This window comes from Microtus oregoni, unplaced genomic scaffold (assembly GCF_018167655.1).
Source record: "Microtus oregoni isolate MIOR12 unplaced genomic scaffold, Mior012 000053F_ref0000044, whole genome shotgun sequence".
Lineage (NCBI taxonomy): Eukaryota > Metazoa > Chordata > Mammalia > Rodentia > Cricetidae > Microtus > Microtus oregoni.
In genome coordinates, this window is record NW_024543829.1 from 8008672 (window position 1) to 8023235 (window position 14564).

At 45.0% G+C, this 14564-nt stretch overlaps 1 protein-coding gene across 2 annotated transcripts in view; it reads left to right on the top strand.

Annotated features, from left to right (window-relative positions):
- Nucleotides 1-14564, top strand: part of Dpys (dihydropyrimidinase) — a 66868-nt gene that overhangs the window by 16153 nt on the left and 36151 nt on the right. For both annotated transcript variants that reach the window (XM_041637633.1, XM_041637634.1), the window contains exons 3-6: nt 1810-1989; nt 3748-3937; nt 12773-12929; nt 13753-13894. In XM_041637633.1, the coding sequence (XP_041493567.1) occupies nt 1810-1989; nt 3748-3937; nt 12773-12929; nt 13753-13894 (669 nt within the window). The remainder of the gene's footprint in view (nt 1-1809; nt 1990-3747; nt 3938-12772; nt 12930-13752; nt 13895-14564) is intronic.

The window sequence follows — 14564 nt, forward strand, 5'->3', positions numbered from 1 at the left end:
AATCCTCTCTGAGCCTCACCTCTGTGCCAAGGTTTGGTGACCGCCCCCTCCATCAAGTGGGAAGAGATTTTATTAGCTATGAGCAACCCTCCTGCTCTGGTTGCTGTACTTTTGGTTTTGTGTGTGTGCGCGCACGCATGTGTGCTTATGTGTGTATGTGCACATGTGTTTGAACAAGTGTGTATGTGTGTACATGTGTATGTATGTGTGCATGTATGTGTTAACCTGTAGAAGATCAAACAACTTTCCTTTGAAAGTTGTAGGCAGACTTTTTTGTCCCTCCAGCCAGTTCTCACATAACCACAGAGACTTAATATTAATTATAAATGCTTGGCTGTTAGCTCAGGCTTGTTACTAGCTAACTCTTACATTTTAAATTAACCCATATTTCTTATCTACCCTCTACCACGTGGTGGTACTTTCTTTCAATGAGGCATGTTCATCTTGCTTCTCTCTGTGTCTGCTCAAGACTCCCGAGACTCTGTCCTCCTTCTTCCCAGCATCCTCTGTGTCTTGTTGTCCCATTGATACCGCTTGACTAGCTACCAGCCAGTCAGCTCTTTTATTAAACCAACAAGAAGTTGCCTTGGCAAAGATACATCTTCACAGTGTACAAAAAGATTATTCCATAACAGAAAGCCTTAATCCATTTTGAGACTTGAATTTGAGACCTCAAACTCGCTTACTGGGTGGTTTTGCTCTCAAGTTTGCCTCTGATAGCTGACAACCCCGAAGATCCCCCAAGCTATGACTGTCCAGAATCTTGTCAGTAATGATCCCTCACCTCCCACGTGTGTTGTCGGGGTGCTGCAGCACAACGCTCAGCTTGTGCTTCCTCACGTGAACCTGGGTCAGTTCACTGCCCTCCTCCGACAACTCAACCTACTTCTCTTCAATTTGAGCCCCAGCTTTTACCACTGTTACAGAAAAAGAAGGAGAAACCACACGGCAGCAAGGGTAGCAACCGTGGATCTAGACGGCATCAAAGCTCGCTGTAACAGTCTCCTCAAATTGGAGAAGAGATGCCGAGAATTTTAGAGTCAAGCACAATAATGAAGCACTTTAGGGAAGACTGTTAATTTCCCGATTTAAGAGCATCCCAGTGCAACTTATCAGGTGAAATGGGTGTGGCCGGGGAGAAAGTCTGTGGATTTCATTGTGCTTTTTCTGAAGGAAGCTGTCACCCTTATGTTGCTTATTTCTTTTCTGGATATAATCTTTGTGGGGATGCTGAAATTATCCTTTAAAATTAACGAAGGGTGTGCTGTTTCGTCACAAATTCTAATTTGTCTTAATAATGAAAACCCTGAGTCAGATATAGGGGTGAATCCTGAAAGATCAGAGAGGCTGAGCAGCCACCACTAGTTCTTACCTCTACTGAATCCTCAGACCAAAGGGGCGATCCTGTTCCTGTGAGTCCTCAGACTGAATGCTCTTCTATGAAACCTCAGACTGGATCTGAGCTCCTGTCTCTTCCTGTCTTATATTCACCTCTCTACTCAGCCATATCACTCCTGTCTCCACCTCCCTACTGCTGGGATTAAAGGCATGGGATCCCAAGTGCTGGATCACCTTTGTGTGAGTTCTGTTTCTCTTTTAGACAGATTCAATCCCACACAGCCCAGGGTGGCCTTGAACTCAGAGTTCCACCTGCCTCTGCTTCCCTAGTGCTGGGATTAAAGGTGTGTGGCACCACTGCCTGGCCTCTTAGGCTAACTCGTAACTTAGCTCTGTGCTCTGATCTTCAAGCAAGCTTTATTTGTGGATCACAAATATCACTACAGATTGCTGTATCTGTTGCCCGCCTAGGTAAAAGAAGAAATGAAAACCCTTGCCCAAGATAAAGGAGTTAACTCCTTCAAGATGTTTATGGCCTACAAAGGCCTGTACATGGTGCAAGACGAGCAGATGTATGCAGCCTTTTGCCATTGCAAGGAGATTGGAGCGATTGCTCAGGTGCACGCCGAGAATGGAGACTTGATCGCAGAGGTGAGCGTTCCCTTCCAAACTTCTGTAGTCAGGAACTTTAAAAAAGTAAACAAAGAAAAGCTGTAACTTAAAGCAAGGACATTCAGCCCTGAGAAGGTAGACTCGGCACATGGAAGGACAGAAATTAAGTCGCTCGTTATCTGTGTTACATGTTACATACCTGACTTGGTTTTCTTGGTCACTGCCTTTGATTTTATTCAGTGGGTCTACATGATCGGGTGAAGAATTCTCCCTTTTCAACCAGTTACCTGTATTCAACTTTAGAGACATGCTGGTATAAAAGTGTGAGTCATTTTCTTCTAGATTTACTTATTTATTACTATGTGTGCATGTGTTTCTGCATGAGTTCATGTGTGCCCTGTGTATGCAGATTCCTCGAGAGGTCAGAAGTTGGGTCGCCTGGAACTGGAGTTACTGTAGCTGTGAGCTGCTGGGATGTGGATGCTGGGAACTGAACTCGAGTCCTCAGGAAGCACGGCCAGTGCTCCTCACTGCTGAGCCGCCTCTCCAGACCTGTAAAGCATTTCCTTGATGTCCCTTGGCTCTGGTTTGTTGTCGGGGTTTTCAGAGGCTTGGGCGGCTGGTACCGAATGCTACCGTGTGGGCGTCAGTGAGGTCTGGTGAAGTGAGCAGGTGTTTTAAAGCCTTACACTTTGCAGAGACGGGATATTAAAGCGTGCTCTGGAGGATTCTGGGAGATATTTACTTCTCCTGTTAACTCCATTACGAATGCCCGAAGGGTAGGCCACCTGCAAGATTTAAGAAGCTGTCCCTAACCCTTTATATCAGCTGATTTTTTTTTTCTTTCCCCAAGCTTAGCTCCCATTAAAGTAAGATTGCAGCTCGGTGGCCAGGAGGCAGCGGGAAGAGAAGGGAATGTGAGGTATAGATGCAAACAGGACAGGGTTTAAATTCGATGATGTGACTTCCTCACTGTTTGACATGGCCAGGTGACTTCATTCTTCTGAAACTTGACTTGAGATTCTTTTTGTGAAACAAAGAAATAAAATTTTGAAGAAATAATGGATCTAATATTATTAACAGGTTGAGTTGGGAGCAGAGTAGACTACGATTAGTAGAAAACTAAAACTAATTAAACAATATTTTACAATGAATCACTTGAGCAAGGGTATTGAGTGGTTTTATTTTGTTTGACTGAATTATTATATTAAGTCTCAACCATGGATGGGGCTGGACAGTACTTCTTACAGAATGTGAGAACAAACTTCATCTTTTTCAAGGGTGGGATAGACAGAGAGACAGACAGACTGTAGAGTTCAAAGGACAATCTCGAATGTTGTTCTTCAGGGGCCAGTCCACTTTATCTTAGAGACAGGGGCCCTCACTGACTGGAAACTCAGCAAGGAGGCCTGGCTAACTGGCAGTGGGACCCGTGGCTCCATCTGTCTCTGCCTCCCAGCTTTACAGTGGCAGCTACCACCGTGTCTGGCCTTTCCACGTGGTTCTGTGGACTGAACTCAGGTTCTCGTGGCTGTGCAGCGAGCACTTCACCAACTGGGCAGTCTTCTAAGCTGCTCCCTTCCCCCACCTTTTCAAATGAAAGAACGCTAATGGTAAAATGATGCATAGGGATACTATTAATATATACAATCAGCATATGTACACTCTGCCCCCTACACACCTACAGCTGATAGCTCTAAAAGTCTATCAGAACTTTTAATTCCTAATATAATAATAATAATAGTTTGTCATTAGGAATCCTTCCTGCTATCATTTCACATTTCTGTTGCCTTTTAGGGAGCAAAGAAGATGCTGGCCTTGGGAATCACAGGCCCGGAGGGTCATGAGCTATGCCGTCCTGAAGCGGTGGAAGCAGAGGCCACTTTGAGGGCCATCACCATAGCCAGTGCGGTGAACTGCCCTCTATACGTCGTGCACGTGATGAGCAAATCTGCGGCGAAGGTGGTAGCCGATGCGAGGCGAGAAGGTGATCTTCAGTGGGACCCCACCCCTCTGGCTAGCAAGCTGCAGGTCACACAGGCCATTAACAGCCCCTGCTTTTTAAAACATGACAGCGAATTTTAATTTACAACTAATTTCACAGCGACTTCCACATCTCCTGATCATCCAGCTCACCCTGCTAGCACCTGATGGGGCCAGGGTTCATGCTCAAAAGCTTGTTTTTGAATTGAATCGATCTGTCTGACAGCACCTTGGATATTGGGTCAGTTGGAGCAGTAACCCCGAAAGCATTTTAATCATTACTACTTTGAAGGTTATATTTTAACTTTAAATTGATTGTTGCCCCAATTCTCTAGTCCAGACTGAATATGGTCATACAAAAGAAAGAAAATCTGTCTTTGGGTCAAGAAAAAGAAGTCATCTGTTTGCTAGTAATGTACAAAGATGGGCGAGAGCCATATATGATCATTTTGTTCAGTGACCTTAGGCCTCCCTGGAGCCTGCATCTCACGGCAGAAACAGGTAATCCTGTAGCAGAAGTTATCCTGTTGATTTCCTTCCTGTAAGTGACAGCGAGTGGATCATGTACCACATTAAAAACCATGGAGTGGATCTGGTATGTTTGTAATAGGCACCAAAATAAGTCAAAACTACTTGCTGCAAAAAAGGGTTAGAAAGGATTTTGTGAGCTGTATTCACTTTTAAAACGCAATCCACCGTCTCATGTGTCAGGAGTGAGGCTAATTTCAAATGAGCTCACAAGGTCTTACTACCAACAGCCCCTGACTCCTTCCCTCCCACCACCCACGTGGGTCACGATTGCTGGTGAAATCCCTCCACCCCGCCCCTCACCAAAACAAAGCAGAAAGTAGCTAGGAAACCCAAGCTGCAGTTCCAGTTTTTGCCCACCAGATGGCGATGCTGCCAGCTCCGTGGAACTGCTTTCCTGCGCCACAACCAGGCACACAGCGTTAGGCTAGAGGGAACAGTAAAATCTGCAGAAATGCCCACCATCAAGATTATGACTTTGAAAGTTCAGGCTGGAAGTTGCTTTTTTGGCAATGTGTATTTGTTCTGTATGTGGACAAAATTCAGTTAGAAGCCAGTTATAAAGATCTAGGAACCAAAGACAACTATCAGTCTTGAGTAATGGGCGTTTTGATTTTATTTTAAATTAGTTTTAAAAAACAACTTTACTTCTTGAATGTAGGGACTGTCTATCATTTTACATTAGCCCAAGTTTCAAAATTATATACAAAAACATGTTCAAAGAAGTTTTACTTCCTCCCAGCTCCTCATCATATCCCAAAGGAATATTTTTTGTACATTTATTTCTGGTCCAAATGGACAGTTCTCTTTGAAAAGTAAAATTATCTGTATCTTCTTGTTTTTATTCTTCTTCCTTCATAAAAAGAAAAGAACACCAACAACAAAACAACAACAACAACAAAAACCCACATTAGTACTTTGCCCCTTGCTGGTTTTTCCATTAGAAATATGTCCTTGAGGTTAGCCCTCAGAGGAGGGGTTTCCATCACTCTCAACTGCAGGTCTGGGATATGCCGCTGCGTTTATTCAAATACTCCTCCTCCACTGGTGGTCTGTGGAAGCTCCGGCTCTTACAAACAAGCACCACAGTGGTCGCCTACTTCAGAGACTGTTTGGTGTTTGCAGAAGGCATGTGACTTCTCTGTTGCCTCTGTAGGAAATTGCTGCAAACTCTTTATCCAGCCGTTCTAGAGGACAGAGGTCCCTTGTGTCTGGAGAGCCCCGCCCCTTCCTTACCTTGCCCAGAAGTAGAACCTGCTCAGGTTCCTCAGCTCATGGCTCCCACCCTCAGGCCAGCCGTGCTGGACTGAGCCAGGCCTGTCCATGTCCTTCTTTTCTGGATGGCCTCTTGTCTTTCTCCTCCACTTTAAGGGTCTTTGTACAACATTGAGCCAACTCCATTCATTTAGAATGACCTCCCCATCTCAAAGTTCTTAATCACGTGTATAAGATCCCTTTTTACTTTGTTAGGTAACATATAAACAAACTATGGATTGAGCATCTTTATGCTCTGTTATGTGCCTAACATAAAAGAGTATCTTCTAGAAGTAGGATTGCTGGTTCAGAGAGTAAGTGGGCATGTAACTTTTTAGATACTGTTAGATTTGTTTCCAAAGGAGCTATAAGCAACTGTAAAACATACCCTAGTACCCAGCTGTCAATGAGACAGCAGAACTCTACCATGATTCAATGTGAGCCAGTCCACTCTGTGAGTGTAACCCTTTCTACAGAGGGGAGGGGAGGAAAGGGGAGGGTGTGTGATCGAGGAAGAACCAAAAGGAGAGAGACTAACAGGCTCAAACTTTTCCCCATGGTTACTGCTTCAGCTAATACGAGGACAGACCCTGAAAGTGCTAATGGCTAGGAGACCATGAACCACACTTGAAGTAATAAGAGTGGCGGGGCTGCGTTCCCAGCACCCCGGCCGCCTGCTCGCCTAGCTTATGCCCCGAAATAACAACACACAAACTGTATTCATTTAATCACTGCTTGGCCCTTTAGCCCTAGCCCTTACTGGCTAATTCTCACATCCCAATCAACCCATCTCTAATAATCTGTGAGAACCGGTCTTACCGGGAAGATTCTAGCCTAGTCCATCCTGGGTTGGAGCTTCATGCCGGGAGCGGGGCATGGCGTCTCTCTCAGGGGTCTGCTCCTGAGAGGAAAGCTGTCGAGACTCTGAGCTCTCTTCCTCTTCCTCCCAGCATTTTGTTCTGTTTTCTCCTCCCACCTATCCTCTAACCAATAAAATGGGCCAGGGCAGTGCCTTTATTAGCCAATGACCTTCCTCCATCACACACTGACCTTCTGTGAAGGATTTGGGTATCTTATTAGTTAGTAATTCATTCTCCTCTAAAAGTGTTTCTTGTAGAAATTCACTCTATCAGGAATCAGCTGGAGTACCTGGGAGGGGGCACTAAGACTAAAGAAATGTTAGATTCAGAGAAATGGAGACAGAAAGCACAGGATAAACCAGGAAGACAAAGGTTAATACTAAACAGCCCCGAGTTTATTTCTCAGCCAGCATATATACCAATTATAGGCAAAAGGCAGAAGAAAGAGCAGTACAGCCAGCTAACCACCTCCCTGCACTGTCCTTGGGAGGACGCTCCAGCAGGTGCATTCTCTCAATACAAGAATTCAGACAGCAGCAAGCAGCTACCAATCACTAAGGAGGGGTGCTTCCGGTTGGCATACACCAACCCAAATCTTAATAGATAATGTGTTCTTTCTCATGGGCAAAAATTGCTCTTTCCCACGGGCTTAATCAGAACTTTCTCACAGCCTTCAGGATATTTGGAGCAAGCAAAGCAGGCAAGCTTGAACTGAAATCACTTCTTTAAGTCAGTAATGGCTCCAGATGGAAACTGAGTCATACAGTGGCTACCACAGTTTCTGAATACCAGAGCACAATAGAGACCCTGTTCTTTGTAACCTTATTTAAATAAGAAATACTTTCTTTTTATTAATGTATTATATGAAAATATATACCTACATCTTTCTTCCTGAGCCCTGGTACTAACGTGAGTCTCAGAATATAGTCTGCGCTAACGGTTGCCTAGGAGCCAGACGCAGAGCCTGAGCGCCCATCCCAGACCCCAGGAATCTAATGTGCATGTCTAACTGAAACTTCAGGCAGTTCATACACCCATGAGAGTCAGGGTCCAGGCACAAAGGCAGTCCGATCATTGATTACCTCTGTTATCATTTAGGGACACAATGATGTTAAATTTGTTGACTTTATACCTCAAACGCATACGCAGAAGAGACAGGCTGTGGTCATAGCTGCTAACACTTCTCCCCTTCTGTCCTCTCCCGTGACCCCCACACTCCCAATTTACTCAGGAGATCCTGTCTTTTTCTCCTTCCTACTTAGATGCTTGTATGTCCCTCTTAGGTTAGGGTCCTCTTACTTGTCTAGGTTCTCTGGGGTTGTGGACTGTAGGCTGGTTTTAGTTTGCTTTATGTCGAAAAGCCACTTATGAATGAGTACATATTATATTTGTCTTTCTGGGTCTGGGTTACCTCACTCAATGTGGCTTTTTTCCCCCCTAGATCCATCCATTTGCCTGTAAATTTCAAGATGTCATTATTTTTTAGTAGTACTCCATTGTGTAAATGTACCGCTTTTTTTTTTTTATCTATTCTTCAGTTGAGGGGCATCTAGGTTGTTTCTAGGTTCTGGCTATGACAAACAGTGCTGCTATGAACATAGTTGAGCACATGTCTTTGTGAAAACCATGTTTTATAATTAATTGATTGGACATTTACAAAAATTAGCTGAATGGGGGATTTTTGTAATTATGTTTGAAAATTGTGTTAATGACATTATCATTACCTTAGCGTTTTGGCATTATTGGAAGGACATAAATACTGAGAATGGATTTGCTAAGGCATTCGCTGGCAAGTTAGCTAGCTTGAATTTCTCTCAGCCATGCTTTGGGGCTAGTGATTTGGGCCATTTCTACTTTTAGTTTTAAGCAGCCACCTTCAATTCTAGACGGTAAGGACGAAGTAGTGATTTGCAATTTGGAACATCAGTTGTCTTCCAACCATGAAAGATGACTAACTTAGCTCATGTGAGTTTTGTTAGCAATAATTATCCCTTCTAATGGCATAAATTTTTGTACCTGGCTAGTGCTTTTAGTGAAGCTCCAGAAATGTCCTTTCCAGCCCCTTCTCTTCTGCTAGGGCGAGGAAGGAACTCAGGGGCTGTCTTAACCACCTCTTTATTATTATCTTGGGCAGACAGTGTTCTTCACAGCATTCATTTCCTTCCCACAATCCTGTCCCTGCCCTGCTTTGACTGCAGGCCAAGCCCCTGCAGATACATTCAGATACAGTGTAGAGTGTGACTCTAGTCCTCCCTGGAGAAACAGTCAGCGTGAAGAGAAACTTACCCACTCGGGGAAACGGGAGCTGGAGCGACCCACATCTACTCAGGGAGAAACGATTTCGAGCAAGGTCAAGTGCGTTTCCTTCACGCCAGTGAGGCTCCAGAGCTCGCCTAATTTTAGTCGGCTGTGCATTTAGACTATTGTTGGCTTCTAAAAAGTTTCTGGTTTTCCTGGAATTTTTCCAGCTAGCTCTTTTCAGATAGGTTTAGAAAAGAAACACAGGCCTCTCCACCACGCCTGAGCAGTTCCAGCTTCTCCTCCCGCTTTCCATTAGACATCCACCACGCCTGAGCAGTTCCAGCTTCTCCTCCCGCTTTCCATTAGACATAGCAGCTCCTTCTTCAAGGAGGCATGTGGTGGTGGTGGGGGGGGGGGGGAGTAATCTTCCTTCCCTGCCTGCCTCCTTGCCTTCCTGCTTACTTTCCTCAGTCTCTTTCTCCTGCTTCCTCTCTCTGTCTTTTTGGCCGTCTTTTTGGCCCTGGTGCAGAGGGAATGTGGCCTTGTTGGCGGCAGTGTGGTCTTGTTGGATGAGGCTGGATGACACAGACCTTTGATGAAGACCTTGAGGCTAGAGGGCACACTTTTCATCTGGGCCACACCTTCTGCTGGAAGTGTATCACCGTGGATGCAGCTTTGAGGTCTTTTTCTCAAGCTCCACTCAGTGTGGGGGTCAGTCAACTTCCTGTTGCCTGAATCAAAATGTAGCATTCACAGCTCCAGCACCACATCCTGCCTGCCTGCTGTCCCCCACTCCCACCCCCGTGATGGACTGAACCTCTGAACTGTAAGCGAGCCACCCTCAATGAAATGCTTTCTCTGTTAGAGTTGTTGGAGTCATGGCGTCTCTTCACAGCAATAAAAACCCAAACTAAGGCAGTCACAAGCTACATCTTCTGGAAAACGACAGTGTAATTCCGTTCCAGCACTGATATCAATACAGTGCAATTATTTCCTTTTCCTCTCTAACCAGTTTTACTATCTGGAATATTCTCATTTTTTTTTTTTTGCCGTCATTGAGATACAGAAATTTCATTAAGCCCACATTAGGTCATAAGTGTTGAATAATTCCCCTTCGTATTTAGGGCGTATTTTTTAATCTAAAGGCTGATTTTTGATTCTGAAATTTTTCTTCTGTTATTTCTTCCATACTTATTTACTCTGTTTACTTATTTACTTTCCCCAGAATTAACCCCAGAAGCATCTTCTGAGAAGTAAAGGGCAGCCCAGTGGGAGATTGCAACGCTGTGACAGAGAGAGTCTTTTCAGTTGGGGTTTTGTGTCAAAGGACAGAAAAAGACTACAGAGAATATCTGTGGCCAGGGAAGGCACAACCTACCAGGAAAGTTGCTAGGGAGGAAACCGAGGAAGGAGGGATCTTTCAGTCCCGAGAGTCACTTGCAAACACAATCAGACACAGACGATAGAACCTCGCACTGTTCACAGCCACCTGCAAGGCAAAGGACACCAGGGAAGGGAAGCTGGACAATTGTTTGAGAACATCTACAGATAACTTGTACTGAAAATATTTAAAAAGACATGCTCCTTCGCCAGGGAATGGAAATGATGCTTTTCTTAGTAACAAGGTGTATATGGTCTCAGATCAGAGGAGGAGGGCTTTAATTCTGGTCACTCCACTGCCCATCTTTGGCAAGTCGATAGGTTTCAATGAGCATCAGCTTCTTCATTTATCAAACCAGCGTGAGGTGTCGCTGTGAGGCCAAGAGAGGGCACGTGAGGGGGTTTTGAAAGTTACACAGACCACACCTATGCTAGCGATTCCCCTAGTCTAGTTTTTAGCTCAAATCTACCAGAATGGGCGATTAGGTTAGATTTTTTTAATTTGATTCTCCAGTTTGGGGACTACCAACTCATTGGTTTCCTCTTCCTTTATACTTCTTCCATGAGTTTTGGTCTTTTCAAACTTGTAGAAGGAAGCGACAAGCCATTCGGAGTTTTTATTTTTAATTTCTCTCTGTTCATAAATATGTAATAAGGCTTAAGATGAAAATACACCCCTAATGAAGAGTTTGTGTACGCTAAAAAAGTAGCCTGTCACTCTTGAAAGGCGTTTAGCCCTTCTGAGGAAATTACCTGTCATCCGCTTGCAGAGCAGCCTGGCGGACACCCGACAGATACTGACATTTAATTTTTCCCGAGAGCTATTAAGATGGGAGACGTTAGGGAGCCGCACTCCCAAATCATCTCGATGTGCCGAGTGATTGAACAGAGCATGTGACAAGGACCTTTCCTTGATGATGAAGCATCACGGAAAATCCTGAGTTGGCACCTCATGAAGAGACTGCAAATCAAGCCAGAGTCTTGTCCAAGCCATGGGGAGAAGTGCTCTTGGAACCGTGAGCTCTTTTTGGAGCTACAGATAGAGAGTGCAACTGTCTTGGTCTCTCTCCGTGGAGACCGATACCTCCTAGCTCACTACCCATGACTGCCGTTTCTCCCACGTGCCACTGAGAGATGCTAAAGTTGCTTCTCTTGTCTGAAAGCCGGGCAGTGAGGACCTGGAGTGGTGTGGGGTTGTGTGTATCACGGAAGTCAAGTTTATCCACGGGGTTTGGCTTCACGGGGGACCATGGTGTGGAAGTTGGGCCTCAGCAAGCCTGGCTCTTCTGTGTCTCTGTTTACGAGGCTAACTGGAGGAAGGGAGTCGTTTGGAGGACGGATGGGTCTGTAAGATAACAGGGTGCCGCATTGCCATTTAGAAGACTCGGCAGCGGGTGGCCATCCACCGTGTGCTCCCTAAGGAAATCTGTTAATCTTAGTTGTATATCTGGATGGTAACTAAAATGTGGATTCTGATTAGCCAGAGTGGGCTCATTTGGCATGCTAGCATCTCCTCGCCACATACTTTTTTTTTGATTGCTTGCATGTGATGAGGTTGATGCCAGTGAGTCTATTATTCTGACAAATGCTAATCAGATAAGGAACCTGATTTTAAATTCAAATCCATTGTGCACTATTAAGTTTTCTAACATTGTGTGCTATGGATGGCCTCATTTGCATGATTTTTTAAGTGTGCTTTTCGGGCTACAATTCTGTTATCTGAGTGTTCTTTTATTGAATACGAGTCTTCTGAGAAAGTTCCTTTTGAGGGTATGGAGAGGTCACCAATTGGTCTGCAGCAGAGCAACACCATGGTTGGAATCCGTATGGCTATATTAATGGTAGCCTGCTGTCTGGCTACAAGGCATAGAAGTTGAGACCACTGATTCAAAATTCCTGGGTTCACATCCTACTTCCTCCACCCCACCTCTGTACAGTGTATATAAAGTAGCTGCAGAGAAATTATGTGATCTTGTAGCTTTATCTTTAATCGAGATAGTGAGAGCATTTGCCCATAGGATCTTCAGATTGCACTAAGAAGCCACGTGTTGCCTCCAGCATCCTCTGGGTTATGCTTTAGCAACAGTGGAGCCGAAATAGGAGTGGCTTGCAGCTGGAGGTTTGTTTCCTCTTCCCACTCACGTGCGTGTCCATCGCGGGTGGGCTCTGTCTCCGATAGATAACCTGTTCTGTCTGTGGCACCCACTCCACTCCCAGCGTCATGACAGAAGAAGAAAAGGAGAGAGCAGAATCCAAGACCATTTTCATAGCCCAGGCTTGGAGGCAGAACATGCCATTTTTATCCATCCGATTGACCAAAACAAAGCAAGCAGCCAGCCAGATGTCAGTGACTAGGAGAATTAGCACAGTGGATGCTCAATAATTATTACTCTTTAACTAGTAAGCCCTGGTCACGAAACGGTTAAGCTAGAGTATCATCCCTGACTAGGACAGAGAAGGCAATCTCTGCGTTTGTCAGATGGCTTTCTTTAAAGTGCATTAAAATGGCTGAGTCAAAAAAAAAATAAAAAATAAAATAAAATAAAACGGCTGAGTCCTACCTTTGGACATTCCAGGGAAGGTAGTCTACGGAGAACCGATTGCGGCGGGACTCGGCACGGATGGCACACACTATTGGAGTAAAGAATGGCACCACGCAGCCCACCACGTCATGGGTCCTCCGCTGAGACCTGATCCTTCAACTCCTGGCTTTCTCATGAACCTGTTGGCTAAGTAATAATTTTTCAGATGAAAAGTATTTGGGTGAAAGATAATCCTTTGTAAGTCTCTTCTTTGCGTCGGGGAGAGCTTACCCTGTAACTACAGCTTCCACAGACCCTTCTGGTCTTCTGCTGTTTGACCCATGGTATCTGGGGAGCTGAAAACACCGGACTTACAATATGTCAGGCTGATACAATCAAGGGACTAGGTTGTTGTACAGACAATAGCCCTTCCTAGTCATTCTGAACATCCTAGCATGCCCCATCCACATGTCCCCAGGTTTAAGTTAATGGGGAGATTTACACACCAAAATAAATAAATTAATTAATTAATTAATAAATTAAATAAAGCAGTTGCTCTTCTCTAACTCCTTCCTCCTTCACACATCTGTATTCCAAACAAAACAAAACAAAAAAGCCTACTTACATTGCTCTTAGTGACCCTGTGGTTAGCTTTGTCAGGTCCAGGCAACTATCAGTTTCTAGCTCATAGTCATGGGCTCCTAACTGTTGGTGCAGAGTCCAACATGTACTCTCTTGTCTCATTCCTTCCTCGAACTAGTCGTCTTTCTCCAGCTAGCCTGGGAAATTGAAAAACAGTAAAAGACAGGCTTGCTGAGGATTCTGCATTGTAATCCTTAGGAGTGTGTTCTTGAAAAGTGCTTCTGATGATTAACACAGAAGAGAGGGGAGACAGGTACCCGGAAGTCCTACTCATGGCCCCTCCCACTGCAAGACTTCCCGCACGGAGGTCAGAGGTTAAGAAACACCAGAGAGTCGCCTCCTGTCTGCTCGCCTCCTCATCATTCTCTTCCTCTCTTTTTCGTTCTCTGCAGTGGTGATCTGACCACAACAGGGAGTGATAACTGCACTTTCAACACCTGCCAGAAAGCTCTGGGGAAAGATGACTTCACCAAGATCCCCAATGGGGTGAACGGTGTAGAGGACCGGATGTCCGTGATATGGGAAAAGGGCGTGGTGAGTTTCCCAGGAATGAGGCTGGTTCACCAAAGAAGCACAGACCTTCATAGAAGCAAGCACTCTGTCTCTCTGTCTCTCTCTGTCTCTGTCTCTCAACTGGGAATCACACTGTCGCTATCAGCTTCATCCCTTCCCACCTCCAGGACATTATCAGCAAACAGTTGATCTCTCCTCATAGTTCAGCTCAGAAGATGGTTACATCATTTGCCATTGGGCGAAGACATTGGGGACCAATTTACATTGGGTCCAGCTAGGGTTATTCTTTATGTGTCATTAATGTCAATATTTGAACTGATGATGAAGAATAAGTGAAGGATATTAAATTTGTTGTCTGAAGTTATATGTAGGGATAAGTCCCGCCCTTTGGGGGGCGTGTTCGCCTCGCGTTGGGCACCAATTGTAGTAATAAGAGCAGCAGGGCTGCGTTCCCAGCACCCCGGCCGAAATAACAACACACAAATTGTATTCATTTAAACACTGCTTGGCCCTTTAGCTCTAGCCCTTACTGGCTAATTCTCACATCCCAATCAACCCATCTCTAATAATCTGTGAGCACCGGTCTTACCGGGAAAGGTTCAGCATGTCTAACCTGGCGGCTTGCTTCATCGCGTGCGTCTGCCCGGGAGAGCGGAGCATGGCATCTCTCTCTCTCTCTGAGGTGTCTGCT